This window comes from Agelaius phoeniceus, chromosome 19 (genome assembly GCF_051311805.1).
Source record: "Agelaius phoeniceus isolate bAgePho1 chromosome 19, bAgePho1.hap1, whole genome shotgun sequence".
Lineage (NCBI taxonomy): Eukaryota > Metazoa > Chordata > Aves > Passeriformes > Icteridae > Agelaius > Agelaius phoeniceus.
The window spans coordinates 13,502,704-13,523,581 of record NC_135283.1 but is presented as its reverse complement, the minus strand read 5'-3'; the positions used below and the strand labels follow the sequence as shown (position 1 = coordinate 13,523,581).

The 20,878-nt window shown below is 44.8% G+C and overlaps 1 protein-coding gene across 3 annotated transcripts in view; it reads right to left on the bottom strand.

Moving 5' to 3' along the window:
- ASPSCR1 (ASPSCR1 tether for SLC2A4, UBX domain containing) overlaps positions 1–17,472 on the bottom strand; it is a 32,929-nt gene extending 15,457 nt beyond the window's left edge. For 2 of the 3 annotated variants that reach the window (XR_013184749.1, XR_013184750.1), the window contains exons 1-9: positions 17,233–17,472; positions 17,095–17,150; positions 16,351–16,462; positions 12,598–12,698; positions 8,537–8,594; positions 7,661–7,734; positions 6,468–6,876; positions 1,880–2,019; positions 439–520 (exon numbers count right to left, since the gene is read on the bottom strand). Coding sequence is in view for 1 of the 3 variants with exons in the window: in XM_077188319.1 (XP_077044434.1) it covers positions 439–520; positions 1,880–2,019; positions 6,468–6,876; positions 7,661–7,734; positions 8,537–8,594; positions 12,598–12,698; positions 16,351–16,462; positions 17,095–17,150; positions 17,233–17,331 (1,131 nt within the window). In the remaining 2 variants the exon portion in view is untranslated. The remainder of the gene's footprint in view (positions 1–438; positions 521–1,879; positions 2,020–6,467; positions 6,877–7,660; positions 7,735–8,536; positions 8,595–12,597; positions 12,699–16,350; positions 16,463–17,094; positions 17,151–17,232) is intronic. The other variant, XM_077188319.1, reaches the window with a different exon arrangement.
- Positions 17,473–20,878: the final 3,406 nt, after the last annotated feature.

Sequence of the window (20,878 nt, the reverse complement as noted above, 5' to 3'; positions counted from 1 at the left end):
GGAATCCTCCTGACGTACCCCTGACCTTTGCACCTGCAGCTTGGTCAGAAAGCACCTCACTAGGAAACTGCACAAGGATCAGAGTTACAGAGTAAAATAAACCCAACCTGTAACACTGAATCATTTCACTTTCAATGAGTTTCTAACAAAATGTCTACAGAGAGCAGGCAGGAAGGCTCAGTCATACAGACTGCTGTGTGCACAACAGAAAGGTTTTGAGACATCTGGAACAGAACAGAAGCAACTCTACTGCCTGTCACTCAACCAGTGACATATTACCATATTACAGTACAGCTGTTTTCACATGGCACTCCTGTTATGCAAGTCCCAGAAACAATTAATAGGGATGGGAATTTGAAAAGTCTCCCAACTGAATCCAAGGTACTCAATCCCCAAGTCTGGGATAGCCAGAGGAACTGGAAAACGAACAAATACTACCTTGGGGTAACGCTCCAACTTCTCCTTCAGCTGGGACTCCTTCAAGGACTTTGTCATCAGTGGAGCTTCTTCCAGGCGTTTCCTACAGACGTGGGAAGAAGGCAAGTTGTCTGTAATTTTACAATGCATTTTTACTTTATTAAGCTAGCAGAAGACCCAAGCAGGGCTGATGAGAACTGATCAACTGTTCAATGCATCTCTCACAGCATTCTCCCTACCTCCTGAAACTACTGAGCATTAGCAACAATACTATATAAAATTACTTTTATTGTACAAGTTCATGACAGCAGATGCAAAAAAGATCCTAAGAGGACAGGAGAGTCTGCTTAGACTACTCAAGAAGAGGTGGACTTGTTAATCCAATAAACCAGAGGCTAGGGTTGGACATTATTACTCCACAGGGGCAGAAGAGCTACTGAACTTGAAAAACAATGCCAGCACAAAAAATTAAATTAAATTAAATTATATTAAATTAAATTAATTAAATTAGCAACAGGGAAAAAAATGAAAAGTTTCAGATCATTCAAGAACTGGCATTGTAGATGTCTATTAAAATAAATAGTGGGTACAAAATAAAAGTCTACTTGTATTTAAGAGGAAACAATAAATGTAAGAAAATAATTACATATTTTCCCATAAGCAAAGAAACTAGCTCAGACCCAAGAGATCCTATGCTCAGCTTTAGTACATTTTCTTTGTATCCAAGTAACTGATGTGTAACTTGCCTTTATTTTTATCCCTGCGTGTAAGGGGAAAGCATCAGCAAATTTGGAAATTGGGTCTTTTTGGGGGGCCTGTATTCCAGTAATCCCCAACCAAATGACTCTACATTTGTACCACTAAATACTCCAGACCCACAAACAGCAGAGCAATTTTCAGGCCATATTCTGTGTACTCAGTGGCCTGTGGGAAAAAAATCAACTCTAAGTAAAAAGTTCAACTTGGACTTGGCTATAGCATAAAAGAGACTGTTTCACAGTCCTGGAGAGTTATTGCAATGTTTAAAGGAATGCTTTGACCCACTTGAAACTAAATACATTCACGAAATTAATTTCTTCAAGAAACATACAAACAGCAAAATGGTGCTGTGACAGGAAGGGCAGTTTATCTTCATCCGAGTTTTTACTGAACTGAAGTCTGATGAAGTAAAATCATGAATATTTGAAAGCAAGCTACCTGAACAGTGCAATACATTGTTAGTCAGCTTCCTTCACATAATTTCCATATGTGTGTGTGTGTGTATGCCTCTTCCAAACATTCTCAGGTCTTGCCTTGTGGCTAAGTTGGTCTTTCTGATGAGGTCTAATAAAAGGTTAATTCGGTTACTTGGAAGATAAGGTGTTTCTTACTGGCCAAAAATAAAACAAGCTCTGCTGATCACTGTCACTCTGCTCAACAACAGGACACAGCAAATCTCAGTCACAGCAGAAAGGGAACTTGCCTCTCATTCTGCAGCTGTGCCAAACGTTTCCGTACATCATCCACTGTGACTTCAAAAAATTCATCAGGAAGCTCTTCTGGGCCATCAGAAAGTTGTTCCAGTAGGTCTAGGTGACATATAAGGGGCTCACGTTCTACAGGCTACAGAAAAAAATGAGCTCCAATTAGTTTTAAATGCATTGCTCTGCTTATCTTATAAGGTTCCTGAAAAAGAGTAACAGGACAGTATTTACAAACTGTCTTTTGACCTGTTCAGCTCTCTGAACTAAACCACTGCAGGGTTTCATTGCACACCTTTCAAAATTTTATCCTGGTTTCTTGTGTGCAGAAAGATCCCTTAAACAGTAAAACTCTTTTGTTTTGCACTTACAAAGTGAGAGATCAGCCTTTGCTGCAACCAGAGCACACAGATGCAGGAGAGCAGTTCTCCCTGGACATCAGCTGCAACAAAGGTACTTAAAACATTCACTGGCCACCTGCCCTGCACAACAGAGCTGAGAGCAGGCACTCCAAGCTGCACACCTTCTCACCTGCCCAGCAGGGCACAGAAAGCCTGGCTGCCTGCTCCCCCAGCCTCCAGAGCCCAGAGCTGGGTGTCATGATGGCAAACCTTCCAGTGCAACTGGGTCGAGCCTACAGCTGTGGTTGCAGTTATGAAAAAACCAAAACAAAACAAGCCAATTCCCACAATCCCCTAAAAAACCCAAACTGGAGCCCCAACCACTGAGATCGAGAGCATTTGCCATCTCTGCAGGCAGCAGGACTTTAATGGATCCCTCCCCAGGAAAGGTTATGTGCTGGCTACTCTCTCTTTTGCCCAAAGCAGCAGCTGTGCCTGTGTGAATACAAACCACGACCAGAGTCAAGCAATCGAGAGGCAGTTACACCTCCTGGATCTCAAACAAGTCAAACTTTCTAAATTGCAAAACTGTTTAAAGGAACAAAGCTTGCAAACAGAGAACAGCATACTGAAGGCTACAGGAGATGCAGGGAGGACACAGCTCATGGCTGAAGAGGCTCACAGGAACAAAAATTTTGGTAGTTAATCCAGCATTTCTTCCTAGTCAGCTGCCAGCTTAACAATGCCACAGGCTCTGTGAATGAACCCACAGCCCATTTCTTCTCCCCTCATTCTCTCATACACTCTTTCCAATCCTAATTAACACCCAGATGTCCTCCCTCCATCCACTCACCCCTCCCCCAGGCACTGGCCACTTGGGAACAGGAGTCTTCTCAATTGTCTAAAGCACAACACAAATTACAAGGCAATGTTCACTCTACTTGTGGGCACTAAAGGGTAATTTGAGAAATTAAAAGATGGAGGTTGTGTGGGTGGGACCTTTGGCTACTTTTAGAAAGTTGAGCAGGGTCAGCCCTAACGAGCGGGTACAGGAGCCTGGCTGCAGCTTTCCCCAGGCCCGGGTGGGGTGGGGGTGCCAGTGCTGCAGGAAGGACCCCGAGTGCCCAGGACCATCTGCTGGGAAGCAGGTTGCACCGGGATCCAACCCCTGGTGCTCCAGTGAGGGCACATCTATGTCAGAGGCCAGAGGAGAATTAATCAGGCCTCCCCAAGAACCCAGTGTACTTTAATCTCCTCAAGCAGGCTTGAGTTTCATTTCATTCTAAACATGTAGTGAAAATAGATGTCTTCTGAACAAGGCCAAACCCAAAAGACTGAGGAGGCATATCCTATGGCGTCTTGTGAAGGGTGCAAGGATACGATGGAGAGAACTCCAAAGTATCCAAACTCTGCATTAGCAAATCCTAAAGTTACCATTTAGTATTGGCTCTAACAAGGACTTTAGTTAATCCCAACAGCAGTGGGATTCCAAAGGGAAAGGGCCAGCCCCCATCCAAATTATGGTGACAGTTAATGGCATCTGCCAAGGCATTGGGAACCCAAGATGGCACAAGGCAGACATATATTCCAGTCCTAAGTGCTCCCTCCTCTTCCTTGCTGTGGGCTCCAACAGTCCTAAAGTGCGGACAGAATCCAAAAATTAACTTCTCACAATGATTATGAAAGAGACTCCAGGAATACTAACCCACTTCCCAGCCCACTGCACACGCAGTGTTTTCTGCAACTGTGATAAAAAATAACCATCTCCTGTAACAATAAATGGCCACCACACGGATGTTCTACTTTCCATTATGTAAACTGGAGGAAAGCAAGCTGTGCATTTTGCTGTCCTACTTCTTCCAGGAGCCAAAGATGCTGTGCTAAGGTTTGGCATCTTCCTTCTTCAAAGTCTATTCTTCCACCAAGAAATGTCAGGCATTTTTCACCATGAGGCTGAAGCCGTATGTTCACAGCAGCATCTACGTAAGTGCAGGCTATGTGACAAAGCCAGGTGTCAGGAAGAGTGCAGTTCACTCTGGGGTCACCATCCTGCTCCCAGGGAAGCAGGTAAGCTGAGGAAAACTCTTACGATTTAAGCGAAATAGGGGTCATTGTGCTTTCCACAGCAGCAAGCTCTCCCCAGAGACCCACTTCCTCCCCACCACCTCTGGGAGCTCTAATCTCATGCTGAATCTGGTTTAAAGTTACCTTCTAATAATTAACATTCTGACATCAAAGTCAGCTTGCAGCTGTCTGTAAACCATCTTTAGCCCAAGAAACGAAGGGATGCCGGCACAGATTTTATCCAGCCTCTCTTCAGCTTCAAAAACCACACACAGGCAAAGCATTAATGGGAAGATTCTTTTACAAAAATGGACCTTTGATGTTTAAAAATAATTTGTTTTGTTTTGGGTTTTTTTTCCTCAGGACTGAAAAAGGACAAAAAGCAGATGCCATGTGGCTAGCCCCACTTGGCTGTTGCCGCTGGGAGGAGAGTGGAAGATGGCAGGAGTGGAGGAGGGAACAAAATGTAATCAATCAGCAGCAAAAGTACCAGAGATCAAAGGGCTTGAAAGCAGCCGTCAAAATCACATGCTGTTTAACACAAGGACACAACTCCCCCAACAGAATTTGCAGCTGCTTCCCAAGCTGCTCTCAGAGTGGAAGGCAGCTGGCTCCAGAAGTGCTTTGCACTGGGCTGCGACTCTGAGAGAGACATCGCTTCGTGTGAGTCCTTCAGCCAGCAGCACTCAGCCATGCCCAAATGCTCAGCTGCACATCAGCTCTGCACTCACTGAAATGATGAAGTTCTGCCTCTCCCACCAGTGCACAGAGAAGTGTGGGCAACAAGACTGCTGAAGGATAGCACCACAAACCCCTGCACTTCTCTCTCCCCAGACACAGCACAAACTCCTCCTTCCCAAACCCCTCATAGACAAGAGCGCAACTGAAGCAAGCAACACACGAGACTGGACAAATCACCCAGCCTACTGTTTAATTCTCCATGTTAAGGGTCTGCTCCAAAGGTTAAATAATACTGATTAGACAGACCCAAACACGTTTCTAATACACTCAAATATTCACCACTGCAGGTTGGCATGGCCTCTTTCTGCTACTTGTGCAGTTCATAGCTGCTCCAGAGTCCTTCCATGGTCTGGCTTCTGCTCCTCAACAATTCCGAACTCATCAAAAATGGGCTGCAACCACAGAGAAGTCAACTAAGGTAGAGTCTCTACATCAACGTGAAAGCATCCGCAGTCTTGCTAAATTCCTCCTGGACTAAACTCCCTTTGAAGCTCCACAGGCATCCTTTCTTTCTACTTATAGCTTTCTATTGTTCAATCCTGGCTGGATCAGACCAGAGGAGATTCAAACCTCCAACTCTAGGAGGTACCAAAGAGTCAGAAACAACAAAGGGGATCTCTGAACATGAAAGCTGGCCCCAGTGATGAGCCAAAGGAGCAAGAAAAGAGCTGCTCACTGAGAATCCAGAACGGGAAACTCTCAGTGAATAATAACAAGGAGTAAATTATGAATTAAATGGCTCCTGTACTTCATGCTACGCTACTTGCCAGACATACCCAACCTTCCTGAAGGCATTCAATTCCATCCAGCTGCCCTGCAGAAAACACACTTCAATGTCATTCCCAGGTGACTCTGGAATGGCATCACAGCACTTTTCAGCCATCAGTTCTGGTATCTTAACATGGGCTCAAGCACTTTCAGTTTTAACAAACACAGTTTTATTTCAGAGACCCAACAATGGTGAGATGTGCAATCTGTCCTTCTGGGAGATAGTTAGAGACAGGTAGACTACTTCAGAGGCAAGATATTTTAGATTAAGACAAAAACTACTTCTATAAGCAAGGAGAAGTACAAAAGGAAAAGGATGGAAGGTTTCTGCTTCATCTGCAATACTAAGAAAATTAAGTCACAGGGTCAGGTAATAAAGTGGCCATTTGTTCATGAAATCTGTGGCACTGAGGTGCAGGACCTTCTGGACTGTGATTTAATGCAGCTGTGTTGTCTCTATTGCCTAACTCTGGACAGCAAATTCTTAAACTCAAATCCTTCCTACTTCCTTTCTGAACTCAGACAGAACTGTGTGTCATTAAGGCACCTAATCCTGTGACAGAGGGAAAAAGTCCTAAATCTGGAAACATCTTTTTCCTCATGGGAGTGCAGCCTCAGGCAAGGCATGATATAAAAAAGCCCTTGTTGCCCAAACTGCAAATACATTTTCCCTTACCTGTTCTTGCTCCTTTTGCAGTTCTTGGCTGTTCTTAGACTTCTTTGGCTTAGAAGGACCTCCAGGGCTCGAAAAAGTTGTTGGCAGCTTTGAAGATGGTACAGCTACAGGAGAGTCCCCCAGATGCTCTCCATCTCCAAAAAAAGGGACAAATGGGGTAGGCTCAGGCTCTGGGAAATGCTGCAGCTCCTCCAAGCTAGCATGAGAATCTTTAATCGAGTCTTGCTTGTGTGTGCAGCTGTTTAAAGATATAGCCACATCCCTGTGCTCCAAGTCCTTTGGAAATGTGTTTTCTTGAGGTAGTGGCACATCCATTGCTTCTTCCATGGAGCCTTGCCTCACTGTTGGCTCATTACAAGGCACCGTGGCACCCTCCCCAGCAGATGAACTGCATTTCTTCATGACAACTCTTGAAGAAGACACCAAAGGGAAGAAAAATAAAATCATAATCCTAGGACTGCTGCCCTCCCTATTCTTAATGTGTCCATGACACAAAGACAGCACCTGACTCAAATACACCCTGATTTAATAACTTTCTTCTTCCAGGTGCTTACAGAGAACAAGCTCCAATTACTGTGAAGTGTGGGGTAGAGGGCCAGAGGGTTGTGCAGAATAACAGAACAGGGACCCACTCCTCTGCAAGAAAACTGCCTTCTAGAGAAAATCAGCAGGCAGTTGGAAAGCCCAGCTTCTAATCACTCCTGCCTTCTGTATATACCACAAAGAGCTGGTCAGGAGATCACAGAAAGGTTGCCCCTGTCCCAAACTCACCCCCCAACAGCCCCCAGGGCCTGCAGCAGCTGGGAGTTAAGTGCCTGAGATCCAGAGCAGGGAAGAATGAAGTGGTAGCTGATTACCCTCTCTGAGAGACTTTTAACTTTGAATTGTCTGTTCCACTCAAAGGAGGAAGAAAAAAAAAAGAAAAAAAAAAGAAAAAAACAAACAAGCTCTTTTAATCTGCACATGACTGGTCAGTGCCAGCATCTGCTGCTGTGCAAAGCACATCTGGGCAGCAGTTTGAGATAAACAGGCAAATGCAGTAATTTCTGAATGCCGCAATGTTTTAATTTGGCGTCTTTTCTTGTGACTTTTTTTTTTTTTTTTTTTGTCTTTCTTTTGGTACTTGAAACAAAATAAATTCACCATCAGAGTGGAAAGGGAAAATAAAGAGGCCAAACTTTCCTTCTCCCAACCTGATAATGGCATTGCCTCCAATCAGGCCAAGTGATTTCAGTGTTGTCCTCTCCAGGGCATCTTTTCCTGATATCTACAACAAAACCAAAGGAGAGTAGTTATGGCCTCTGATTCCACAAGAAAGCATGTAAAGCTCTTTATAGAAAGAAACCTGTATCTGAAGAAATACCACACAACACAAGAAACAGGTGAAAACACTCCTGCAGTTGAAAATCAGACCTGAATCCATCTGTATCAACTTGTACTGTTTCAGCAAATTCACAGCTTATTAAATCGTCTCAATGGAAGGTGACCTACATGTATTTTCATCCCATACACACATCCAAGTGGGATCCAACTACAGCAAAGCTACTTTTATGTCAGGAGTTAAACGACAGGCAACATCTCAGAGCTGCAAGACAGACGATTTCCTTACATACACCTCCTATCTGTCTGTAATGACCTATTCCAGAATAAAGACGATCTGTCCACAGAGGTCAGTGGGAAGTAAAGGGGACAGCTAGGGAGAGCGAATTCCATAATATCCACATACAAAATATTTAACAAAACATTAATAGCAAAAGATCAAAACAGAGAAAAGCAAATATTTATTAAAATGAAAACACTGTTTTGACTCAAGCTTTAAAAGAAGCTGGAAAGAAAAACACAAATAGGTCATTGAGCTCATTTTATGGGCTCAGAGGTCTCAACGGCACAAGGTTATGTTCCAAGAGAGCTTTTTTCCATACAGACACGTCATGCATTGAAAAGACCAACATTTTTCTACTTCCCCTCTCAAGAAAGTTCAAAAGAAACACTTTCCAGGTTGGAAAGCAGAACTAAGTTTTCTTATGTTTTAGGGACATGAGACAGTTGAGAGGCCTTTGCTGCCTTACCTCATCCCGCATGTAAATACAGACTGGAGACAATTCACCATCCTGTTCCATCAACTCCCTGCAAGAAAGAGCAAAACACTGCAGCATCTGCAGAACAGCCTACCCCCTCCAAAACCAGCACAGAGCAACAGTACAAAGTGAAATCAGCAGGAAACACTGTCCTCCGTTTTTCTCCAGCAATAACCACTACACAGTTCACAGGATCACTATTAGACATTAAGTAAACAATTTCCTTCAATGCTTTCACTTAAAACATTGTGCCTTCAGCATCACATAATTTAAACACTTACATTTTGAGATGCAATATTACCAGAAACAAAGTTATGTCAAGGAGTCATGTAGGAAAAGAATCCCTTAAGTAACAGTCAAAATCCACACAGCCACTGAAGCGTGTGGTTCTGAAGTGACTGTACATTGCACAGTCTGTCTGCTGCTCTTAGAAAAGCTTGGAACTCCACAAACAGACATGCAATATATCCAGCCAGCAGGGAAAGACCACCTTAGGACACAGGTAGCATTTTCTGGTATGTAACAGGGAAATCACCTTTTGCACTTTAGCAACCTGCTTGCCCAGCAGAACTCCAGAGTCTGCATAACCAAACTTAGCTCAGCATGAAGTGACAAAATAAACTGAACTGAGAGGGAGTCAACCAGCCTATGAAGTGGAAAATTAAGGGAAACAGCCATCAAATTCCATGAAAATTCATCAAGGACATTTCAACTGAGACTCAAAACTCAGCTACAATGACATATAAATGAAACCAGAAGCCACTCAGGATCAAGAGAGCCATTGGAAAATTATGATACTCAATCTTTGAGTAATTCTCAAAAGCCAGAGAACATCAATGGTTTCCAGTTGAAGGATGTGAGGGACTAAATCTGTTAAGCACAAACCACAACTGAGATGTCTGGCTTAATTGTAGCAGTCTATATGCCATCTTGATCAAATGGTTAAAAGCTGGCAACAGCACAGTGGTATGGGACAAGGCGAGTCACAATGAAACCCAGAGGTAGAGCAAATCCAAACAGAGCAAATTATAAAACCAGTCCTGAGGGTCAGGTCTATTTTAGGAAAGACAGCAGCTGAGAACTGCTTCCAGACCAGTTGCAACATATTCCAGGGAGTTCATAGTACCAAGACTGTAAGACCACTATTTCAGAACACTTCTCCCAGCCACCACAACAAATCCCATTGTGCAGAAAGCAACAGACACACCAGAGCATCCAAACTACTATATTCAAGTTTCAGATTATGAAACACAGTTAACTTGAAGGTAAACAACCAAACCAACACTACAGTAGGTTTGCCTCCATTTGTGATTCTGCAATTAGTTATTCTCTTTCAGGAACAAAACACACTATACAATGCTCTGCAGGAATCAAGAGATTAAGTTGCTCATACAAAAGAACATTGTCTTGTGATATAAGACCCAGGCTCCAACCTCCCTCGCTCCTCTGGCAGCAGTACCCGAGGAAATTCCCAAGGCCAATGCCTGATGATGAAAGGCAGAAAAAAAAAATCTTGTCTCAATTGGAGAACTGGAACAAAAGATCACCAGAGAGTGCCTTTAGCACAGCATAGCAGGTTACTGCACTCAGACATCTCCAGACAATCCAGGAAAGATACTCATCCCCACCTTATTTTCAACAGGATTTGCTTCCAATTAAGATTAGCTGTATCCCTTGAGGAATCCTCAATAATGGTGCACAAAAGATAAAGGACTGATGAGACACAGAGAAACAGTACAGAATCACAGAAAAGGCAGACGGAACAGGCCACGGAACACAAGCTTGAACCTGAAGCTGCTGTCTGTCAGGAAAGGTGGATGACAACCATTTAAGAGAAAAAAGTCTTAGGTAGAGTGGAACATGTCCTCACCAAAGACCAATAGAGAGGAAGCCAGTTTGACTTATAGAACCTAGTTTCATTCACTTTTCCAAAAACCGCTTTCCACTTCAATCCAAGAAACTCTTTGAAGAGTTTTCTAAAAATGTGTGGAAAACATCTGAACCGAATGAATGACCAGTGTAGAAGAAGAAGCAGTGAAGTGAAGAAGCAGTGAAGAATCATAATACCTATCAAAGATGTCTCTGAGTCTCTGAATTGCAACTGCTCTATGGAGAACAGCCCATAAAGCTGCTGAAGCTGCAAGCAGGCAAGAGTGGGAGATAGAAATGCAGGATTCTTGCTCATAGGGCAGACAACAGCGTGCTCTCAACCAGCCTCTGCAGCACAGACTCCACACAAAGATCCCCAGAGACTGATTTTTGCCTAACTCTTGGAAGAGCAGGCTCCGCCTCCAGCTGCTGCTAATCCATTACATGCACCCACTGAGGCAAGCACACACATCAAACATACTGTCCTCTCTTTGATGTGCTGCTCTTCTGAAGGGGAACGGCAAGCAGATTAGATTCCTTCATGTAGTGATCTGACAGGGCCTGTAAACATCTTGTGCAAGGGCTGCCGCACGCTGAGAGGAGGAGCAGCCCTACAATAGCTTCCAGACCTTCTTCAGACCCAACTGGCCAAGATGGATGCTGGAAACCCAGGGGAAATTCCAGTGGATTTAGAATACTTCCCTTCACGCACTTAGAGCGGCCGAGCATTCCAGGAAAACGTCTCCAGTTGGAGAGTCCAAGGAAGGATTTCAGCAAACATCAACAACTAACTGACTAGTTAGTCAACTGAATCAAAACACATTGAACAGCAACTCAGCCCATTAAATCCATACAGATGCCTGTAGATTCAGCTTGTTCTGTGACTAAACCACACACAGCACCTTTGCTGCTTGTTGAACTTAATCAAGATTGTAAAGTCCATCCAAACATCTGAAGTCAGCTTCCAGAGGCCAGAAAAGAGCAGCTGTGTTCTGAAGTTATGAATGCTTAGCACGCTGCCGCAGTTAGAAGCTAAAGAAGAGCAACATGTATATGAGCTAGTAGTATTACAATGACCTGTAACCAATAAAACCACTTCAAAAGAGCAAAATTATATGAAAAGCTCAAAATTTAAACCAAAGAAACAATTAACTAATATGTGAGAAAGCCACACAAAGGTTATTTGTCATTGTCAATGTCATTGTCATTACCACCTTCCACCAGTCTAGCAGTCCCCACACTGCAACAGGCACTCCTCTCCTCACAGAGGATGTAGTAAGGGACAAGAGGGGACTTAAAACCCTCAGGAAAATGATACCTATGGTTTTTTCCTACCTCTTTTCTCAATTAAAAGAAAAATAATTCTTTTATCTCTAGCATTTACATGAATACTGTTCCTTTACTTATGAATAAATGTCACATTGTAGACATGGTCCATGATTAAAAACAGAACAGCTGTCACAGCTTCAAGGCTTCCTCTTCCAAACCATGAAAAATAGAAAAGAAGTGCCTCTCTCCGAGAAGTTTATTAGCTTGACATTTCAAAACAATACAGCCTTCTAAAATCAAAACTAAAGACAAGAGGTAGCACTCAATGTAGACTAGACTAAAATAATAAGATTTCTAACCCATGTACATGTTCAATAAATACACCACCAGAAATTCTTCCATTTAAACAGGATCTAATCAGTCTTTTGAAGATTCCACATTAACCTGCTGAGAGCTGCAGATTTCCTTGAAGAACTTGCACAACAGCAAGCCTCAAAAGCAACAGCAATCCATATGAAAGAAGCCCCTGCACTACAGGGAACTGCAGCACAGAAATACTGGGGATGGAGATCATCCAGGCTTGACACACACATCTCTAGCAGCAACCTGACTTCAAACAGATTTGTGTAAAAGGAAGGTGGTACAACATATCCCAGTATCTTCACAGCTTCAGCAGTTTGTTACCAGTTTACGCCCTGAATCAGGAGCGGTACTCCTGGATTAAAAAACAATAATAAAACTATGGATTGTCAAATATGAAAGAGCAAGGAAAATGCAAACATCTCTGTTATAGGAGAAATCACAATCAAATAAATGTAAATTCTACAAATTTGAAGGATTTAGCTGGGCCACTGTAACAAGTAGTTAGTGGCATGCAGAGATCAAAACAAGTATTTTCTCACTGCATTGCTCACCTGATCTTTGCAAAGTGGTTGAGAAGTTCCCACAAGGTCTGTTGACAGAGGAAGGTGTCTTGCAAGCGGGAGCCATCATCTAGTTGTAATGCTATCCGAACCTATAAGAACACCACAATTAATTCATCTGAAAATTGAATGAAAACTTCTTTTTCTTCACAACTTTTTAAAATATTTTGGTGTTTCTTGTTCATCAGTGCAGGCACTCTGGCCTGAATTCCTGTTTGTTGGGATGAATGGCTCCTGAGTGTGGGGGAGGCCATCCTGGAATACTAACCAACTTTCATGGGCCCCTCTCCCCTGCCCTATGTTGAACTGCAACACATTCAGAGAAAAGCCAATGCAAACATCCCAAATAATGTGCCATCATGAGCAACAGAGGTGTTCTGTGTTATACCAGGTGAAACTTTACAGTAAGGGTCTTCACAGCTCCATAAAACAAATTCCAATAACCCAGAGATGACTGATGCAGCTGCACCATCTAAAACACCAACACAGAGCTGTCTACTTCAGCGTCATTTTGCAGAACAACTTCCATGGGACAAAACAGCTCACTCGCATATCCACACACAGAAACAATTAATGCATTCCCATCCATCCCTGCTTTACTGAAGACCTAAACAACCCTTAGCAGTCTGAAGGAATGACGTTTGTAACTTGCAACTCACTAATGCTTCCTAACCACCACATTCTGACATACAATTTAAGAGTGAAGTAACAAAAAATCTCAGCAATGATTCTGGTCATTAAATTATTGAGTTCTTGAACACCTGCAGAAAAAGGCAAGAGCCAGCTAGCTGCAGATTTTAACAGATCTTTTCCAGCCTGGAATGTGAACATCCACATACATTATAAGGCACTACATAGTCTTTAGAGAATTGCTTCCCTATCGCTCCCCCACAAAAAAAACCAAACCAAACCAAACCAGACCCAAAGAACTTCAAACTCCTGACTGTCCCAAGGGAAAAGTTTAGCAGCTAACCAAGAGATAGAGAAGTATCTATTCTCTAGATAATATTCTGCAGATTATTAGGTGTTATCTTAACCTTTTAGAGATTATTCAGCCTTTTCCAGAATGTCTAACTCTCAAGTTTTCCCAGTTAGTTCACTTGTCTAAAGAAAAATCACACAAAGTCCTGCAGCCACTCGATATAACCTGGTTTCTCCAGTCAACTTTAGTTTGCAGAAGTCCACAAAAACTTATTCCAAAGCCTGAGAAGGACATTAGGCCAAGATAGCCAAAGCCACTTTCTTTCATTCTGTGTTTTCATGTGTCCCTACTAATACTCTCAGTGCAGCCTCTCACCAAGTGCAAGCTGTGTGTGCAAGCATGAGGGCAGGAGCTACAGAGAAGCGGGAAAGTTCCAGCAATTCACTGTGATTTCCATGGAGAAATATGCCATGTCATCTGCCTTGGCTCCCACCAGTCCTCACAGGACTGCAAATGCTGATCTGCTGGAGACAGGAATTTTTCTGCATAAAGGAACAGTGGCATCATCAATAATGAGCTGACAGTTCAGTGTCATTTCATCCCACCACTAACACAATCTCCCGGTTTCTCCTACACGGGAGACAAGCTTTAGATTATTCTCAGCTACAGCAGAGCGATGACAGCTGACATCACCATTCTGTAAGAATCCAGGCCAGAAATTCAGACTACCAGTTGCATCAGTTTTTGGGCAACAGTTCAAAGCCAAACATGTCACGAAAGTCCTGTTCACTCCATTAGAAAAGTCTCTTCGAAAACCCCAGGTGCTACTTAGTATTCCAACAACCAGTGCCAATTATCGTCTAAGTTTACAAACATTTAAACAAGAGGCTGACAGCTTTAACACCAGAGCTGTACTGATGGTGCTCCTGTGGCACCTGCCCTCACAAAGGGTATTTGTTCCATTTTTCACTAAAGAACTGTCTTACAGGAAACGATGTTTTACACAAGCAAAGGCAAATCCAAAAGCTTTCTATTTTTAAAACATCAGATTTGCTGAACAAACTCATGATTTATCAAAACCTGCATTCTGTCTCTAGGGTAACTAAAGGAAAGCACACCTACTTCCACACACATAATCTTAATAGAACATACAGTAATAAAAGACACAGAATGAAATTCATCCCAATATTACTGCAGCCAGCTGGCGTGACTGAGTCTGCATCTGAACTGCCACTACATCCCAGTCACAGTCACCTGGCTGTTAGAGAATTCCCTATTTTTTAACACATACTCCCTGTAGGAGGGAATTCCTTTTAGTCAGTTGTTCTGTACAAAGTCTTTTCTTACACTGTGAAATTCTCCCAAGTAAAATCTGCTCAAGTTTGTGGGGCAGGGATTCTTTAGACTCCACTTTTCACATGCACATTTGCTGCATCTTCTCACCTTCATGACAGAGCAACCAGCACTCCCAGGGCAGCCTCACCTCTGTATATTGCGCTGTTGAACTGCAACTAAATAGTAACAACTTACACTTCTTTAGCTCTTCTCTTTTGTGATCTAATGTAACAATTCCACACTATAACCCCTCTCCCAACAGTGAACAGTCCTTGCCCTTTCTCGCAATATAACTTCAGGGGGAAAAAAAAATAAAATCATTGTTTTCCTTCAGTACCTCCCAAACTGGATGCAAATGTCAGATAGTCATCACTGCACCATTTCAAGAGAAAGATTTTTCTCTGGAAGAAACCTCCATTCCACCACAGCATTTCAGTGAAAATTTTAAGCAGATGCTACTGGTTTGTGGTATTTTTTTAAGTAAAGACATTATTTCAAGCACAAATGTCTTTCTACCCCCAAATCAGAAAAAAGGCATGAGTGCCAAAGCAAAGAACACGGAGGTTTTACAGAGAAAAGTATGAACATCAGGGACCCCCAAGACTACGTTACAGAGTGAACTAAAGCAGAGACTGCAAAGCCTTCTCACACCACAAAGTTCACCGATCAGTTTCTCTCAGCTGCATTAACTGCCTGTAACAAACACCACTAACGCTGCTTGGCTAACAGACATTAAGAGATCAGCAGCAACAGACCTGAAACTTACATGAAAATGGAGAAACTTCTTACGAGGAAGTTAACAAATAACAAGATGACTTAGTGACAGACAAATCTCCATTGCCAGGCTACTTAAGTAAGACCACACATCATTTTTACATCATGAAAAGTTCACACTCAGTAACACCTATGCATCGCCTGAAAAGTTAGGCCTATGGCCACAGGGGTATGTATAGAAGATTTTTACACTCCTAAAAGTGGCCATAATTTCTAGAGAAAACACCATCCAAAAGTCCTTTGCAAATAATACTAAATAGGGACATTTGGCCACTGATGAACACAGAACACGTCACTGAAGACTCTAAAGCTGTGTAAACACACCATGAACACCAATGTTGGGAAAGCAGCAAAACAAGATTCTGTAAGAATCTGAGATTTACTCAAAATCCAGAGCTGGACAACAGCAACTGAAACAGAAATTAGGAAAGGGAACTGAATTAGTCATCACTGATGTTTAACTTCTTAGCTATCCATGACCACTAGTTTTTCAGCTCCCCAAACCATCCCACTCTCCTCTAGCACAGCTGGTACCCCATGCTCATGCAGACTCTAAGTAATGAATTTCAGCTTACTTAATTACTATTTTCAAAAGCACTGCAGCCAGTCTTCAGCTGGTCTCTCACAGAGGCATTGCCCACGCCGGCCTCTTGGTCATTAGATCTGATGAGATCCTATCAGCACAACAGGTCACACTGTGTAAATGAACATACCGTGGTTCCAGCTCCTGCTCTGCTGGAGACTGGCACCATCTCCAGTTTGGCATTGTTGGGCAGCCTAGCAAATCTCCACTGCAAAGACAGGTCCAACACATTCCTCTGAAACCTGAAGGAGAACACAACCTATGAGCAATACAAAGTCCAGGTACTGGACAAGAGAATTCCCAGGAGGAATTCAACAAAATCAACAAAAGCTATTCTGCACACCAAAGGAGCTGCAGTTCATAGAAGTCACAGAGAAGGGACTCAAATCTATGTTCTTCCTTTAAAGGTTTTAAAGAGATAAATAGCAACCAACTACATAGCCAAGTCTGGTTAAATACCAATGTACTCTTTTTTTTTTTGTTGTTGTTTTTGTGCTACTCAGACAAACGAGTTGCAATTAAGACACCATAAAAGCGGAGGGTCAAACCCCCAGGTAAGAGGGGAGACGGGCGTTGCTGATCTGTGCTCTGGATGAGGCGCACGCGTGGGTGTCCCGTGGCAGCGGCATGGCCCTCGCCGTGTGTCCCCGCACCGAAAGGAGCGTGCACAGGGAAACCGGGGCGAGCCGTCCTGAGCAGAGCTCAGCGTGTGTCCCGGCCCCTCGCACTCCCACCGCCCGCCGCGGGTTCCGCCGGGCCCCGGACGCGCCGCGGGCTCCGGTAGCGCCGGGCCCGGCGCGGAGAACGGCCGCGGGCGGGGCGGTTCGCACGGCCGGGGCAGCCGGAGCCGGCCCGGCCCCGCGGACACACTCACTTCAGGCCGTACTCGCCGGGGCTGCCACCCTGCTTCCTGCAGACCTCCTCGAGGACCTGCGGAGAGAACAGAGGCGTCAGGGCCGGCCTGCGGCCCTGCCACCGCCTTCCCCTCAGCCCCCTCGCCCCGCGGACCCACCTGGAGCAGGACCGTGCCGGGCCCCACCCGCACCGTGACCCGCCGCCCGCTGGGCGCCAGCACCGACACCGCGGCGCCGCCCCCGCCCGCCGCCGCCATCTTCCCCTGCCGTGCCAGCTCCGCGCGGCCGGGGCGGAGCCGTCCCGGGGCCGTCCCGCTGCCGGCCCGCCCCGCCGCGTCGCGCCCCGACCGCACCGGAGGGGAGGAGGACGGCGCCGCCGGCCCGGCCCGGCCCGGCCCGGCGGCTGCGGGAGCGAGCGGTCGCGGACGGTCCCGGCCTGGCGGAGCCGGCCCGCGGCGGGACGGGCCGGCGGCTCTGCGGGCGGAGCAGAGCGGGGCGGTTCGCCCGGGGCGCGAGGGGGGCTGGCGGCGGCGGCGGCCCCTGGACACGGCGCACGGTGGGCGGCCCGGGCGGCTTCCCCGGCGCTGGGCGGGGGCTGCCCCCGGCCCTGCCCGCCGGGCCGCGGTGGGGGCGGCTCCGGAGCCGCCGCCGTCTCGCAGCCCCGCGGGGAGCGGGACGGGAGCCAGGCACACCTCCCGCTGTGGCTGTCGGCGCCTGTGTTGTCCCTTGGGTTTCCAGTGTCGGATCCTCCCCCAGGGAAATAAAACATTTTCTCGTTTTACCGGGACCCTGGCCGGCAGCGCAGGCGGCGACCCCTAACCGAGGGCCGGCCGGCCCGGGCATCCGCAGGCAGCGCCGGGGCCAGAAATGCCTTGGGCAGAAGGGTTCGGATCTCCCTCCCAAGCAGTGGCAGCGAAAATCCTTGCGCCTACAGGGAAGGCTCTCCTGGGCCAAATAACAGCCCTGGGAACGCCGCGTGTCTCAGGGGAATGGGCACCGTCCTGCCGCCTTCCCCGTGCCACGGGAGTGTCCCGGCAGTGCCCAACAACCGGGACGCCGTTGGTCAGACAAAGCACGGCATCCTGGTGCCCCTGAGAGACACTTCTTCTGGCAAAAAAAAGAGAAAAAAGTTCATTTGGAACCTCGTGGTCAGTGCTGCAAACTCAGATGGTCAGGAGACATGGCTGCAGCCAAGGAACCGAAATTATCATACATTTCACAACACACAATTTCCCAGAGACTTTATTTCATTTATGGGTTTCCCCTTCAGTCTCAGCATGGCCTCTGCATCAAAGGCACTCTCAGATTCGATGACAGTCTGTTTAGTTTGCTATCATAGAAAGACAACAAAACAACTCACCAAAAAAAAACAAAAAAAAACCAAAACAAAAAAAAACCAAAAACAAAACAAAAAAAAACCCCACAGTAAAAAACCCCAACAAACAAAACCCAAAACTTTTAGTTTGAGTAACCACTGGAATTTATTTAGCCTAAGTTGTAACCACATTCCAAATACTTTCTCCTTTCTCTACTTCTTCTATATTTATCCTATATGTTAAGTCTCCACCTCTACCCCAGCACCCACAAAAATGTCTGGTTTGCTTGGCTTATAAAAGAAAAGATCCTTTCAAGGAAAGACACTTTTATGAAAGATAACACTTGCTTGTGTTAACCATATCAGCAGTGTCAGAGATGGGAGAAACATGGGAATTTTAATGATGGATTAAATAGCTTATGGATGCGGATTCCGAAGTCCACCCATTGGGCACTATCATTGCCATTACATTTATAGAGCTACAGTGTTCAGGATATTTAGTTTTCTACCTTTTCAATTGTGTTATGCTGTAAATATACATGAAGAGGTGTGAGCATTTAAGGGAAAGATTTTCTCAAAGTTGACACACTTGTCTAAAAAAGGGTGCAACAAATATCTGATATTCAAGTCAGATAGTCTGACTTCTTTAAAAGACGGAGAGATCCAAAGCTCTGCAATTATCTCACGCATAATGAAGATATCCCATTCTTCCACTAATTAATACTTCTGCTGGAGGCGAATAAGCAATTAAGATGATTTTGTTAACTGCAGTGACTATCCCCTACTCAGGCAGAGCAGCCATTCCAATCTGAAAGATGCACTTTGGGTTTCATGGCCCAAAACACTGGTCTCATTTCTGGATGGGTGTAGCTCCTATGTGATGTCTGAAGCAGGCAGCTGTTTCATCTTTTGCACCTTTTTTGCATCTGGAAGTGACACATCCCTGACAGAAATGTTGCTCCTGTTAAAAAGACACCAATGTAATTTGACCTGAACATTGCCAAATTGTAGGATTAGAGGTGATTGTGATTATTAATAGTATGTCATAATCATAGAGTTGCATGGAGGAGAAGGGTCACATTTCATACCCAGAGCCACTTCTAATCTCAAATATTTATCTGAAATTAGAAGCATCAGGAGAGAAATGGGGGAGGTGGTTACAACCTGGAGTCCATTAAAAGGCCACAAAGAAAGAGGATCTCATTTGGGAATGGCTGAAAACACCCTTATATCTGATTTCTGCCACTGTCAGGCTGGAGGATGCCTGCAAATCTACCAGATGAGCCCCAGCCAAACATCCTCCAAAAATTCATCTTAAATTGCATTTTTTTGGTGATTAGAGTGAACACACTGCAGAATGACTTTCCCTAATCCCACTTTTCAGGCAGCTGGTGCTTTGCATTCAATACATAGCCCTGGCACTGTCTGCATCTGCATTGTCACAGGCATACAGGGAATAACACATATTTGCTTCTTCATAAAGTAGCAAAACCTCACCTGCTTTTATTTTTTATTTCTTCTTTCAAAATGAACAGGAAATTAGCTGTGAACATCTAGAAATGTAGTAACAAGCTCCAAAACATGATTCAGGACAAGCTGCTTATCACTGTAACAATAATTCTGGAGTGTTTCAAGAGATGGTTCCTACCAGAGCATCACCCAGCACATCACATCACATCTGTTCCCAGGTTTTAAGAGGGCTCCACTGCTCTCCTGGAGCTCTTTGCAACCCCTGGCCTCGGGGTGAGGAGGCAGCAGTAGCACGACTGTGTGAAAGCAGGATTCTGGTGAGTGGTGCTGTAAGGGGTGATTTACACACAACACAAGACCCAGGGAGCTCGGTCTGAGCCAGGGCTGCAGCGTGGCTCAAATCAGGAATGAGAGGTGGCTATGAAGGGGAACCACACCTGAGGCACAAGCCCTTCACAGGAGCCAGGTGTCACCCTCTTGGTACCTGGGTTTCCTTGGTAAACATCAAGAGGGCCAGTGCAGGGGCTGCCTTAGTCCTGCAGGGTGTGAGGGAATTCAGAACTGCCTCATAAGCTTTGGTACAGCATACTCCAACACACTGGACATATGGGGACATATCTCAGCACATAGTGGAACACCTTATGCAGGACATTTCACTTTCAAGGGTATTAAATGAAAATAATACCTCCCATAACGTTATTCTCAATCATTAAGTCTCCTGCTTGCCTCCTATGTGCTTCACTCCTACCAATAAAAATGCCAAATCTCCAGTGCCTGGAGCAGGACTCCAATTCTTTCAGCTTTCTCTGGGCTTCTTTTTGCGCTGAGGCCAATCTATTCAATGTAGGGAGGCTACTTAACCAAGAGATTAAAACTCAATGAACCTCTCATGCTGAACTATTATAAAATTCCCTAAAATATGTGTCACTTTGATGTTCATTCAAGTTCAGTATGTCAAGGAGTTGAACGGTACCAGATTTAAATGTTCAGAGATCAGAAAGGCTGTTACACCAGACCTA